Source organism: Papio anubis, chromosome 16 (genome assembly GCF_008728515.1).
Source record: "Papio anubis isolate 15944 chromosome 16, Panubis1.0, whole genome shotgun sequence".
NCBI classification, from domain to species: Eukaryota; Metazoa; Chordata; class Mammalia; order Primates; family Cercopithecidae; genus Papio; species Papio anubis.
This window is the reverse complement of record NC_044991.1, coordinates 63,365,863-63,380,328: the sequence shown is the minus strand read 5'-3', so window position 1 is coordinate 63,380,328 and position 14,466 is coordinate 63,365,863. Positions and strand designations below refer to the sequence as shown.

Below are 14,466 nucleotides of genomic sequence, written 5' to 3'. Positions count from 1 at the left end.
AGCATAGGCATTACAGGGCAAGGGGGTAAGGGGGCAATACTTCTGCCCAGGGTGGTCAGGAAAGCAAGCCCCTGCTGGGAAACTGACATTTGAACTTGGTCCTGGAATATGATAGGTTTGTAAGGCACCGAAAGGGAGGAAAAAAACCTGCTCAGAGAGTATAGCATGAAGTGAGAGCCCGGAGTGGCTAAGCTTGTATGTCAATGCTGGGAACGTTGGGGAAAGGAGAATGTAGGAGGGAGGCTGGGTCTAAAAGAGATGAGGGGGCAAAGGAATGATATGGGCAGATGTGCCTTAGAGAAATCCCTTCACAGCTCTGCAGAGGAGACCACAGAGAGGCCCAGAGACAGTCTGTCCCTCCTCAATGACCACATTTCCTCTCTTCCAGGAGCTTCCATTACCACCCTGAGACCCCAGGGCCAGATGGATTTAAACTGCTTCCCCTTCCCTGGGAAGCCCAGACTCCAGAGAGACGAGCCTGGGCCTGGATCAGGAAAAACCATTCAGCTTTCAGACCAGGCTGCAGGAGCCCCCAAGAGTCCAGAGACGCATGCTCTCTGCAGGTGCCATGCAACACAGGTGGGGGTGGGGGGGTCAAGTAAGACCAGACTACCTGTCATCGCTCGACCTCAGCAAGCAATGGGGTCACAGGGTTAAAACGCCAAGGAGCGCGTGTTAGGGGTAAACCGAGATGGCAAACATGCGAGCACAGAACCATGCTGTTCTGCGGAGGGGCAGTCATGCAACACGAGACAGAGCTTCAGGCTGCAGGCTGGGTGCTCGGTCTTCTCACAGGTAGTCCCGGGCCCTGTGAGCATGCGGTGCCCAGCGGGCCCGGCTCTTGAGGAAGCTCCACTGTACCTCAAACTGGGGCATATCCGGAGTGGAGCAGGCCCCTCGATCCGGGCTGTCCTCAATGCCCCCAGACTCATCATCCTGGCTGGTGGCCCCCTTGTTAAGATCCCGGGAGAACACCAGGCCCTCAGTGTCTGAGTCGCTTTTGTCCCGGTCGAGCTCAGGCAGGCTGCGGGAGAAGTCTTCGAAGGCGCTGCCATGGTAGTCACCAATGACCGTGAAGTCCACCTCAGCCTCCAGGCTGGACGTAGAGCTGACCGTGATGCTGGAGCACTTGCGCTCAATGGCCAGGTGGTTGTCCTTCAGGAACACCGTGTCCCTCTCCTGGTCCTGGTCCTCATCGCCTGTGTCACTCTCTGGGGCCCGGGGACGTGGTGGTTTGACTTTCTCCTCGGAGCCCTCCCTCAGCCCTGCTCTCTATGGCCAGATAAAATCAAAAGAATGGGGATGTGGGGTGGGGAGAGAGAGAAAGAGAAATCAAGACGGTGAATGTCAGGAGAAATCTTGGGGCTGTGTTGACATCCCGAATGGAAGAGCAGACCAGGAAATGAAAAACACCCCAGGAAAGGTTCCTTGAAATCATAACAAGCTTAAAAAAACCAAAAACGACTCAAGAGTGGAGATGCCCCTTTCTGAGGGTCTCACACTGATGGCACAAGCAAGTACAAAGCAAATGTCCTGCCAGTGAGTCCTGGACAGGAGGCTCCATCCAAGGGTATTGGATCTGGGAGCTTATTGGAAGCAGCATTGCACGAAAGGCAGGGATGGAAGCCCGGACCCCAGGCCCATCCGTGCAGGCAGGTGTTGAGAAACAGAAACTAAGGAGGGAGATCCAGGGATTCAGGGAGACCCAGGAAGGGAAGGCAGAGAGGTTGGAGCCAAGAGCTTTGAGGAACAAAAGAGGAAGCCAACATGTTTGTCAATTCCACTGAGTCTCCGGGGGAGGGGTCAGCATCTACTAGAGAGAAGAGCAATTTGGGGTCAGGCCTTTTGGGCACAAGCTTCTTGGGAGCTGAGTGCTACGCTGGCTCTACCCTGAGCTCCATGAGTAGACCACGGGCAGGTCAGAGAGTAGAGGCTCTGGTCCCATCAGTGTAATTGACAACAGCGGGCCAAGGCAGTGCCTCGGGGAACCAGCAACTTTTGTCCGACATACATACCTCTCAACTGGCCTGTCAGGGATTAAACACCACACACACATTTTTGGCTGGTTCATGACATTCTTTTTAAAGACCAACCTAATACCCATGAAAGATTTGTAAAGAACTTGGCTTCTGGTTCTAGGGATTCAGTGGGCTTAGACATTCACTTGCTAAGCAAGCCTCCATTTAGCCAGTTTCTGGAAGGTTGAGAGGTGTGAAGGAGACATTCCAGACAAGCCAGAGTTGAGCAGCACAAGAGGTGCTGCCACAGCAGGTGGGAACCTAAGGCGGCGATGCATCCTGGCCAGGTGAAGGTGACCGGGTCATCAGGGCACAGAGGGGCTGCAGAGACCTGAGGGCCCAAGGGGCTGGTGAATCTCAGGCGCCCCCCCTTCCCAGGGGTGTTGGCTGCTAAGTTGGTGGAGTGCTTCTCTTCCCTGACCGCATCTCCGGATTTGTTCTGGATTAGAGAAGACAGTTAGTCTTAAGGAGGCAGAAAGAAACTTGGCACTGGGACTGAGAGGGAACCAGAAGCGAAGGATGGAAACCTCTGGACTGTCAGTTTTCCCAAGGCGGGAGAACCAGGGATGGGAAAGGATGAAGAAAGATCGCTGGACAAGCCAAGCAAGGTAGGCAGGAACCCAGCGGGTAGGAGCGGCAAGGCAAAGCAGGTGTGTCATTTACTGGTGATGGCGCCACCTTCTCCATGGGGGTTGTGTGACCCTCTGGGCACCAGGTCACACCAAAAGCTGAGGGTCTTTGTGGCCAAGCTAACATGGGCCAAGCAGAGAAGCCCATCATTCAGCCTGAGCTACACCCAGGCCCCTTTAGGGAAAAAACTCACAGGGATGGATAAGCAGCCTCTGATTGCAGTAATGACGAGGGGCCACTGAAACATGCTTCTAAAAACTACAGAGCATGCGGCCAGCCCCCATGGGTGGGGAGCAGCGGTGGGGGTGGGGGCTCACGCGGCCAGTTACCCCAGTTCCAGTTGCTTCTGCCAGTGTGGTTTCACAGCCCGAATCGGGGGACACAGGCTCTAGTTCTGTGCGTGCTTCCTGGTAGGATGCAGAAGTGTCCTCCCTGAAGTGTCTGGTAGCCAGAGGCATCACTGTAGAATGTGTGGCTTTGGGGCTAGCAAAGTCCCCTGGGGGCTGGAGTTGGGCGAAGCCCAGGTCTGAGAGTGTACTCCACTGCTGCTCTGCCTGTCCCGCGGGGGCCTCTGAAGACAAGTCATTTGGAAGGGCCCTTGCTTCACCCTCGCTCATTCGGCGAGTTTCAGCTCCATGGGTCTCGAATATCCGAATTTTATTGGCCACTGAGGTCTTGCTAATATCTTCTATGGAGCCCTCTTCAACCCCCGCCTGGAAAGAGGTCATCTCCCTTTGCTTCCCTGAAGGGAACCCCAATCCCAGAGGTATGCGCCCCTCAGGTTCTTCAGGGACTACTCTGGGCTTTCTGCTGGTGATGGAAGGAGGCCTGCGCTCACTTCCTGTGGCAGGGGACACCACAAAGCCTACTTGGTCCTTGGGCTCTGGGCTGGCTTTCAAAAGATGGACATGTCTAAGAAAGGGCTCCCTGAGCTCCGAAGGCTCCCCTGACCCATGGGAGGTTGGGCTTGGAGAAGCTTCCTCCAGAACTGCCAGGTTCTCAGAGTGACCAGGGGAGGCCGGCAGGGGGATGATCACCTCCATGTGAAGAAATGCTGAGGCCTCACGGTCCTTCAGCTCAGCCCCTCCTTTCTGGATGGGAACCACTCCCTTCTCTTTGGGCGGGAAGTTGCCTCTGCCTGGTTTGGCTGGCTTCCTGACATTCAGAGGGATGGCCCGAGGGAGGGCGCAGGCCTGGGGTTCGGTACGCACACCGCATCCTCTGTGAGGAGGGTGTTTCTTCAGTTCCTCTGTGGGACTTTCCTCAGCCTTTCCCAGCAAATCTCCACTCACGGGGGCCCCTTCCTCTAGGGTTGCGCTAGCTGTTGGGTGGGGAAACTCTCCTTCCACTCCCCACTGAGCATCTTCCCATCCTTCAGCAAATGCCTGTCCTGCAGTAGGTCCCTTCAGGTCACCAGGTCCTCTATGGTTCTTGGGGGTCTCTGCCCCTTCCTCTGGGGAAGCCATGTGGGCTTCGTCCTTGCTCCTGCTAGGAACAGCAGCAGAAACCCTCAGGTCTGAGGAATTTAGCGCCGGCCTGGGCTCACCTCCAGGAGGGGCATCCAGGCGCCTTTGTCTCTCCTCCAGGGGTGGAGGGAGGACTTGGTCTTCTGAGTCTTTTTCTTCATAGTTTAAATAGAAGCTCCTCTCTGCACAGGAGGTATCAGTTTCATCACTCGACTCAGCTCTGGCTTCTGCGTGGGCTGGATCCAATAGAAACGACTGGAGTCCTCCCTTGTCGGAGGCTGGAGAGAGGACGTCCACTTCCGCTGGCCTGGTCCCTGAAGCAGTGGGTCTCCCACAAGTGTGGGGCTCCTCCAGCCCCTTCCTCAGCTCTGTCTGGCCCTCCGACTGACCATGTGACATGCAGCGGTTCCTGATGGTTGCCTCTCTGGTGTCTGCCCTGAGCTTGGAGCCCTTGAGGAGCTTTTCTGTCAATGTGCGGCCAGAAGACAGGGCAGCCCCTCCTGGGCTTTCCCTGATCCAGGGGCTTTCCTCCCCCACTGACTCAAAGTCTTCAGGACTTGCAATCATTTTTCCTCGTTGCTGGGTGTTTGCTCTTCTGGTTCCCACCATTTCTTCTGTGGCCACTTCCACTTTGAACTTGTCCACCAAAACGTCTACCTTGGAGAGTCTGCCGTCGGCAAGGATACCAGCAAGGCCTGTCTGCCTTTCTTCCTGATGCATGGTGGTCACTTTTAGGAGACCGAGCTCTTCTGGCCTAGTGTACTGTCTTTCTATAAATACCCAATGCTCTGAACCCTGTGTTTCAATTGGAGCAAGAAGAGTTAACATGAAATATCAGGCACCTAAAGAATGGGTGAGTTTTTCCCTTTGTAAGAGGGGACCAATCTACCACTGAAATGTTTGACTTTGGGACAGCACATCCCCAGAACTGGCTTGGGAGAGGAAGGCATGATGTGCCAGCCATTCTCATCAAGGTCCCTCTTCCCATCAGGTGCTTGATAAATTATTGACCAATTTTCCTCAACCACTGCCCCCAACTTGATAAAATGGGATGGGGTCTTATGCCCTCCCCCATGTCAGCCATGGGGAAACGGAGATCCATGGATGGGCCAGGACCCTTCCTCTTCCTCTTTTAATAATATAACTGCCACCGTCAGAGGGGAAAGTCGTTTCCATCACATGGAATCTTTAAATGTTAGAGTCAAAAGTACTCTTACGATGTTATCCAGTCTCATCTCCATATTGTGTAAGTGAGGAAACAGGTCTAGGGAAGGTCAGTGACTTGTGCAAGGTCACTGTTAGTAGAAGATAGAGTCAGGAAAAGAAAGCCTGATTTTTGAGGCTGGAGATCTTTGCTAACTTATTTTACAACCACGGAATATAGGTGCCAACTGTGATCTAACGGCAAGTTGAAGGGATGCGTTAAGTTCCACAGGCCACAGCCTGAAATCAAACCTTTCTACGAGGACTTCTGGGAAGAAAGCAGAGTAGTTGTGGAGATACCACTTGGCCAGGTTAGTGCCAGGCACCACAATGGCTTAAACAGCTTGAACACTGTAGGGTTCAACTCAAAAGAAACAGATACCAGGGCCCATTCTAATTCTAACAAAACCCATATAAAGAGCAGAAAAGGACTGAATAGAATGCATCAAGGAAGGGAGAGAGGCAAAGATCCAAGCATCATCGTGCATCAAAAGCACCAGAGGCCAGCGCGGTGGCTCACACCTATAATCCCAGCACTTTGGTAGGCTGAGGTTGGCAGATCATGAGATCAAGAGATCAAGACCATTCTGGCCAACATGGTGAAACCCCATCTCTACTAAAAATACAAAAAATTAGCTGGACATGGTGGCATGCACCTGTAATCCCAGCAACTTGGGAGGCTGAGGCAGGAGAATTGCTTGAACCTAGGAGGCAGAGGTTGCAGTGAGCCGAGAATGTGCCACTGCGCTCCAGCCTGGCAACAGAGACTCCGTCTAAAAAAAAAAAAAGGCCTGGGCGCAGTGGCTTATGCCTGTAATCCAAGCACTTTGGGAGGCTGAGGCAGGAGAATTGCTTGAATCTGTGGGGCAGAGGTTGCGGTGAGCCAAGATTGCACCATTGCACTCTAGCCTGGCAACAAGAACAAAATTCCATCTCAAAAAAAAAAAAAAGCACTGGATCGCAGCACTGTTAGGCCATCTCCCAACAGCCTCTACCTCCCCCCAAGAGTTCTTCGAACAATGCCTGGGAGGGGATGATGGACTTCTAGGATGGTTAGAAAAGCAGGAAGGTAACTGGGTTTTTCATCTTGTGGCCACAGGATCCTTCGCACAAAATTTTAATGGAAGTCGGCTATGTGACAGAAATACAGAGCTGCCCTGGTAAAGTTGGGGGTGTGGGTGGCCTTAGTGCCCTGAGGTACCTCCCTCCTTTGAAATCACTGCCCCAACTAGAGCCTCTCCATGATACAGATATGGAAACTGAGACCTGGAGATACAGGGAGCCCAAGGCCATACAGGGAGCAAGTGGAAAGGCAGGCCTCAAACTCAGTCTCTGACGCCAAGTTCTGTGAAGTGTGTCCTCTCCACCCTACCATGACCACCTCCACAGGGAGACATGCCCAAAACTGCTCCTAGAAGCAGGAGGGAGAAGGTTTATATGACCTTGGGCTTCTTTTCAGGTTATGACTTGGTGAGGAGTCTGTCAGATCCCATAAGATCTGAAAAATTTTGAAGGCCCAAGAGAGCATCATAAACTCTGTGTTCCCCACTGTGTTTTGAGAAAATCTCTCTGATTGTCAGGGAATCAGAACCCATTAAAATAATCTTGTCCATGGGAAAGCGAGATAAAAGGAAGGGGGAAAGGTCTAGGTAGAGTCTGGGGTGGGTTTCTGAGCTTTTACTTCAGGTCATTAAGCCTTCAGGACCACAGCTCCTGAACCATCCCAAAGGGACGTGCTTTGAGAGCCTATGGAAGCTAGGTCCCTTTGCTCATTTCCTTGAGAAGCAGGTTCGTTCAGCTGCCTCCATTCCAGCTGTACTGACATCATCCGCCTGGTAATAATGGCCAAAGCTAGTCAATGAGCCTCCTTCTGGGACATTCCTGCCCCAATTCTAACTAGCAACTAAGCTAGATAAGCAAGAGTGAGTGGGACGGGTGCTGGCAGAGAATGAAAAATAAGACTGCATGAAGAAAGGGGAAACGTATAGTGATTGTTAGTTACTATCTGCCAGGCAATGCCAGCCCTTTGTCTAAGTTATTAAATTTAATCCAAATGGCAACTTGTGATATCGTTATCCTTATTTCAGAAGGGGAAACGGTATCCCAAAGGGGAGAGGCCATGCCCAAGATCACAGACTGAGCAGTGGGGGACAAAGTAAAACGTAGGATCCTGAAGGGGAAAAGAAGACTGAACAAAAAGAGAAAAACTTCCACTGAAGGAAAGCACGGGTGGAGCCACACCCCTGGCCCGAGGGGTTGGCGTGAAAGTCGTTCTAACCCGAATCACAAGATGGGATAATGTTACGGTAGCCCCAGGTAGCCACAGCCCTGCAGCCATTCAAGGCACAAGACAGGAAACTCTCCAGCCTGGCTGTTCCCCTGACTCCAGGCTGTTCAGGCCCCTCCTGGAGCTCTGGGTCACATTTTGGGGCCTGACTTTTTTGTTTTGTTTTGTTTTGTTTTTGAAACCGGAGTTTTGTTCTGTCATCCAGGCTGGAGTGTAGTGGCGTGACCTTGACTCACTGACACAGCCACCTCCCAGGTTCAAGTGATTCTCCTGCCTCAGCCTCCCCAGTAGCTGGGATTACAGGCACGCACCACCATGCTCAGCTTATTATTATTATTGTTATTGTTATTATTATTATTATTATTTGTATTCTTAGTAGAGACGGGGTTTCACCATCTTGGCCAGGCTGGTCTCGAACTCCTGACCTCAGGTGATCTGCCCAACTCAGTCTCCCAAAGTGCTGGGATTACAGGCGTGAGCCACCATGCCCAGCTAGGCCTGCCCGTTATAAGAGGAGGGGTTTCAGGATAAGGGGCCCTCCAGAAACCATGTCCTGGGAGAAACTGCAAAGAGAGTGAAGTGTTCTAGGGAAGGGGAGGTGTTCAAGTCTCTGAAGGGCTGGCCTGGAGGAGGATGCAGAGCGGCAGTGGGCACCAGCGGGCAGAATGAGGCCTACAGGCTGCTGATTTGAAAGGGCAGGTTTTAATTCAACACGGAAACTTCCCAATAGTTAATGGGCTGCCGCCAAGGACAGCAAAAGTACCCGCTGTGGAAGAGGCTGGATGGACGTTACCAGGAGAATGATGGGGGCGTGGGGTGCAGGTTGTGGGCTGTGCTCCCCAAACAGGCACCTGTCCTTGGTCACAGGAGCATCTCTGTGTCCAGGACATCTCTCTGGCCCTGTCCTTGGTATGCTGTTGACTCCTGTCCGATTTCCCTCAAGAGAGTGCGCAGATAGTTTTGTTTTTATTTTTAGATTGAGGAAAAATGCATAGAGTAGAAGTATGATTTATGTTTTATCACTTATGTAGCTCATTTATGTCTTTCTTAAAGTTCCAGCACATTTGCAGCAGCTACGGAAGTTTTCTCTGAGAATGGAGAAAGGTACAGGCCCTCAGAGGAGAGCATATGCCAACAGAGGAGCAGCAGATTATCAGGGAGGAAAGTTCTGCCCAGATGATCACTCAATACCTTCCAACCCTGAGAGTCCATGAAATCCCAGCAGAGGAAGGAGTGCAGCCTCCTGCCTGGGCCTGGATGCTATGCCCAGCATCCATGCAGGGCCACAGGAATTTCAAAGAGCCCTCCACTTGCTGCCGCCCTGGGCGTAGAAGCAATGGTCGCCTCATTTCAAACACTCGCCTGACCAATCTCTTCACAACCCTAAGGATACTCCTTAGAGAAAGATGTCCACTTTTGCCTGCCTCTTTGATGGGCCCAAGCTCCAAGGGAGTTCAGAGAAGATGCAGGCAGGAGATGGCTGGAATGTCGTGCCCTAACTAGCCACTGCTAGACCTTATTCAGGCTTCTGAACAGAGACAAGACCTTAAGGCAGAAGGCATCTGGGTGCCATGACCCCTGATCTTAGCATAGAAGTCAAAGCCTGCCTCTAGAGTCACCTGCCTTACCAGGGCCTGAAAGAGGGAGATCATTCCTGCCTCTCCTTCAAGGCCAAGGCAATGCAGGCTGTTCTGTCTTCCCAGAATGGTTGCAGTCCTGTCTCTCCTCAGAAACAAGGGATGAGGGAGGGGCTGGCCCTTTATGGATCTCTGGGATGGGGACATTTCCTTATCACAGCATGGGGACAGCATGGGTTACCCATTGCTTCCATCTGCTTGACAGAATCTGGTACATTCCCCTCACCCCAGAGAAAGGGTTTTCTTAAGACCACAGAGGGTGGTTCTAGGTGGGCAGGAGGAAGGGGCACAGGAAGGTGAAGACAGTAACCTCAGGAGATGCTGCGAGGCTTTTCTGAGTGAACACTTCCAAGCCTGCGGCTGCTCCAGGCTCAGGTGCCAAGTCCTGCTGAGAGATGTCCTGGGTCCTCTGGGACTGCAGGGGAGGCCCAGAGCCAGAGGAAAGGGGAAGAGGGAGGAAGGGAAGGAGAGACAGAGACAGGAAGAGAGGGAGAGAGAAAAAGTAGGAGAGAGACACACACACACACAAAGTCCATAAATAGCCCAGCTTTTAAAGTCCCACATCTTTAGGATTTGTGGATTAGGTCAGGGAGTAGCCACTCTGTGGGGTGAGCTAGGGAGGGACTGCCCTTCTGAGCTACTTAAGGGAGGGAGGCCCACAGTCAGCCCCAGTGCCCTTCCCCCATGCCCTGCCCACTCTCATTCAGAGATGTTGGAGCCATACCTTTTAGACTCTGGCTCCAGGGCTTCCCTGGATGTCTCTGGCTTAGGCTATGGTTCAATCCTGCAGTTTGGATTACAGCCCCCTTTAAACATTGAAACTTGGGTTTGGCAAATGGGAACAGTTGAAGTTCCCACTGTTTTCCCCTTGGCCCAGGTGAAGCCCAACAATATATGAGGAGGCTGCTAGGAATTCTGGATGACACAGGCATCTTCAGGATACCCCCCACAAAGCTGGTTTCGGGATCAGGGATTCTAGTCACCATCAGCAATAGCCCCATGACTGCCCAGCACCTTCCAGTTGAGAAAGTGCTTTTATATTCATTATTTCACTCCACCTTCCCAACTACCCTATGGAATGACAGTTTTGGTCCTCCAAAACGGGCTAGGCAATGAGGCTCAGAAAGGGGAAGTTACTCACCCAAGGACCCAGTCAATCCTTGTCTATGGCACCTCCCCATCTCCCAAATCTTCAAAGGCCCCTAAATGCCAAGGGAGCCTGTAAGCCAGTTCTGAATGGTCCATAGCTCCAGGGTGAGCTCCTGGACCATAGTTCTTTCCAGCAGTGGACTATATTTCTTGGGGCTGAGCAGGGCTGGGAGGTGGAGCAGATTCTACCTTTTAGTAAGACCCATCTTCTAGGAGTTCCAGCTATCACCAGCAGGTGGGGCACACCCTACACCAGGCTACACTGAGACACTCCAGAGCTCTAGACCCCACTTCCCAGGGCTCATCTTCCCCTTCTCTTCTGGAGACTCACTCTTTCGGTAGCCTCTGCATCCCACCTCACCCACAGCCACGCCAAGCCTGGCCAGCCCACATCAGGATTGATTAGAGGCCACGCTGAAGGGCAGAAGGGGGTGCTGTTCACTGGCTCACTAGACCAGCCCCCACCACCCAGTCCAGGGTCTTGCTTGTGCCAGAGGCAAACAGAGGCCCTTCGTGGATGCAGAGGTCTGCCATTCTTCCACGGCGCCAGCCTTAAAGGCCCCCAAAGCATCCCTAATTCTGTGACTCACCAACCAGAAAGCCAACCCAGTAGCTCTCTCTGGACTTATGCCTTACTAGACAAAGCCGTCTGTTATCTGGCAGGTTTAGGCCATGGGTAGCACTGATCCAATAAAATGCTCTGCTAATTAGATCATGGGTGCATCACCAATTTTCAAAGCATTAGAAGGCAGTACACATACAATTGACTCTCTACCTGGTCTTTATGTGATTTGGTCTTGCTCCTAGGCAGCTGTGATTTAATAGCAAATACAATAGCATGGGTCACAAGAAAATTGGGTTCTGGCTCCTCTTCCATCAGCTATGACACTGAATAAGTCCTTCCTCTTTCTGGGTCTCAGTGCCCCTATCTGTAAAATGAAGGTTCTCATCAGGTTCCCAGGGCCCTTTCAACTTTTATTTTATTTAGGAAAGGGGAATTTTATTTGTTAAAGAAAAGTCATCTGTGAATGCCTCTAGTTAAATTAGTATGCTTGACTTTAACACTTTGGATTGAAACATACTTTATTTATCCTGATTTGAAGTTAACCTCCTCTGTGGAAAAGTCTGGAACTCTCAAATGAAACAATAACTCACACTGCACATCGAGGTACTCTGCTAGTCCCTCTATGTGTGTTATCTTGTTTAATCCTTACAACATCCCCATGACGTAGGTGCTTTTATTATCTCTACCCAACAAGTCTCAGAGACGTTAAGTAACAAGCCCAAAGTCATCCAGCTAGCAGGCAGCGGAGCCGGAATTCAAACCCAAGCAGTGTAAGTATACACCACAATTGGATTTCAGACCAGTAAGCAATAGCTTCAGGGAGAAAACACCTAAGTATAAACTGGGGTAAATATCGCCAAGATTTAGCAAGGGCTAAAAATATGGACTTGAGAGTCTAAATGCAGGGCTTCCCCAAATCCTAACTTCATCTCTTCTTCAATCGAGAAAACACCCCACGCTTTCCACTCAGAAAGGCAGGTCATGTGAGATCCTTTTCTGAAGCTTCAGAAGCAGGTCTGATTTCTGTGACGGGCCCATTCCCCTCCAGTGGGCTCCGAAGCCCCTTTCAGGAGGGACCACTCCCCAATCCGTGTTTTCACAATAGGCACAACAGGGTCTAGTTCTGGATAGAGCTATTGGGATTCTCAAAATGTAGTGCACATGAAAAGCCTCTGCAGCACTTGTCCAAATGCCGATGCCAGCACTGAGTCCAAATATCTGATTCAGTAGGTCTGGGCTGGGGCCCTGAAACCTGCATTTCTAACCAGCACCCCTTCCCCATTATACTCGGGCTGATGGAAGGGAAGTACACCAAGCTTCCAGGAGTCTTGAGTTTTTCATGTTTTAAGTTGGTCTCCAGGACCCAGGATTCCAAGATTTAGTGAATTCATCTCCCTCAGGCTAACCTACCACCCTCTCCATCCCCACGAGCCCCTAAGCAGCAATGGGGGAAGCATACTGGTGTGGAGGATGAGTGTAAGTCAGGACGTAGCAACCCAATGCCTCTTTACCCAAGGTCCCTGTTGAGGAGTTCAGGGTGACACCTACCTCATTGGCTTTCTCAGGGGTGCCCTTGGGAGAGGGGGAGGCAGGGGAGGAGGGCAGCCTGCGCTCCCGTTCCCAGTCTCGATCCCGGTGGATGAGTTTGCTGTTGGGCTCCTTTAGGGTCCTCTTGAGCTCATTGATGCTGGCCTGGTGCTTCAGCAAGACGTCCTCTGGCTTGTCTAAGAACTAGGGATAGATGGAGAGGGTGGTGGTGTTAGGGGAACAGCTCCAAGTGGGGGATGCAGGGTGCAGGGATGATGGCAGCAGTCACCATCACCACCCTCCACCAGCAACGTGTTTCCCACTCTGACCTGTGTCGCCCTCATGGCAGCCCCAGAGGCCAACCAGGGCAAGGAGAACCACCCCAACAGGTGCACATCCCAAGGCACAGAGCACTGAAGATGAAAAAGAGGAGACGTCTAGCCAAGCCACCTTTGCTTCTCCCTTGCCTGGCTCTACAGCCTTCAAACAGCCAAACTCTACCCAAAGCCCACAGGTCTGGGTGAGTTCCTTTTGGTGCTACAAGCCCAGTCTTAGTCACAGAGGTGACTTCCCTCTGGTTACAATCACGGCATAGCAGGCAGCAACTGCCAGAGAGCTATAATAACTCACTAATCCTGTTCACTGGGCTGCTCTGGCTCATTGAGGGGCCTCCTACATCCCTCCTGGATCCCAGTGTCCACTTTCTGGCCAAGACTTGGGCCACTATACTTAGCAGGATGTCCAGTCTGGGCCCCTCCTAGCTCAACATGCACAACTGCTCAGGCCCTGGGGAGGCCCACAGTAGAGATCCTCCTCAAGCCAGGGACATCCAGAAGAATGGCCAAGCTGCCACACTAGAGACCAGGGGCAGTCTAGTCTCCTCTGTGATGGGCCACTACCTTCTCCAACCACCCTGGACCTTCCAGATAACTTTCAGGTACTGACTCACCAATAGCAGACAGGGTGAGATATAGCCAGATAGAGAAACTAGAATGCTTTGGAGTGTTCGGGAAGATTAGGAGAATTAGAGACCAGGAAGAAGAATGGTAAGTCCCATGGCTGGACCCAAGAATTGAGCCAGGTATAGCTGGAGTTGTAGGATTCTAACTATACAGGTAGTGTTCCCCATTAAACTACCAAGTCTGTGCTCAAGTTAGTGCAGCATGACAGAGTCATCTCCTTAGGTCAAGGGAGGACGAGCTTTGCGCAGGAGCTGGCAGGGACCTGCCAAAGCTGTTTATCTGGCTACTTCTGGGGCAAAGCGGTGGCTGGCAGCCCAAGGACCCTTATCTGTAAGACTGTTTAAAAATTCATGTTAACTCGGCCGGGCGCGGTGGCTCAAGCCTGTAATCCCAGCACTTTGGGAGGCCGAGGCGGGTGGATCATGAGGTCAGGAGATCAAGACTATCCTGGCTAACATGGTGAAACCCCGTTTCTACTAAAAATACAAAAAAAAACCTAGCTGGGCGTGGTGGCGGGCGCCTGTAGTCCCAGCTACTTGGGAGGCTGAGGCGGGAGAATGGCGTGAACTCGGGAGGCGGAGCTTGCAGTGAGCCGAGATCAGGCCACTGCACTCCAGTCTGGGAGACACTGCGAGACTCCATCTCAAAAAAAAAAAAAAAAAAAAAAATTCATGTTAACTCAATTCAGGACAAGAAATGGACAATCTCAGCTTATTAAAGTCAGATCAGGTAATTCTGGAAGAACCACTGGAAGGTAAGCTTACCCTTGGACAAAGCTAGAATCTTCCCCTGGGCTCATCTCTGGTACCCAAGGATCCACTACAGCTGACTCCTAAGCTACCTCAGGAAGGAAATCAATCCCAGTGAGGCTCCTGCTTTCCCTCCAGACATCTGTCTGTTCCTCAGGCATCCCTTCCCAAGCTGAGCTGCCCTCGGGAAATGGCTGCCTGAGAAGTCAAACCTGATGGCGTTTGCACAGGGAGGGGGTTTGGGCTGCAATGGGTAGTGAGTCCCAACCTGAG

The 14,466-nt window shown here is 51.9% G+C and overlaps 1 protein-coding gene across 29 annotated transcripts in view; it reads right to left on the bottom strand.

The window, feature by feature from the left end:
- Positions 1-14,466, bottom strand: part of EPB41L1 (erythrocyte membrane protein band 4.1 like 1) — a 164,808-nt gene that overhangs the window by 22,215 nt on the left and 128,127 nt on the right. For 17 of the 29 annotated variants that reach the window (XM_021921095.2, XM_021921096.2, XM_031656722.1 and 14 more), the window contains 4 exons: positions 12,504-12,686; positions 9,552-9,656; positions 2,978-4,909; positions 862-1,272 (listed from right to left, as the gene is read on the bottom strand). In XM_021921095.2, coding sequence (XP_021776787.1) covers positions 862-1,272; positions 2,978-4,909; positions 9,552-9,656; positions 12,504-12,686 — 2,631 coding nt within the window. Of the gene's footprint in view, positions 1-861; positions 1,273-2,061; positions 2,458-2,977; positions 4,910-9,551; positions 9,657-12,503; positions 12,687-14,466 lie in introns of those variants that run through there. The other 12 variants (XM_031656725.1, XM_009216196.2, XM_003904794.3 and 9 more) reach the window with 4 other exon arrangements.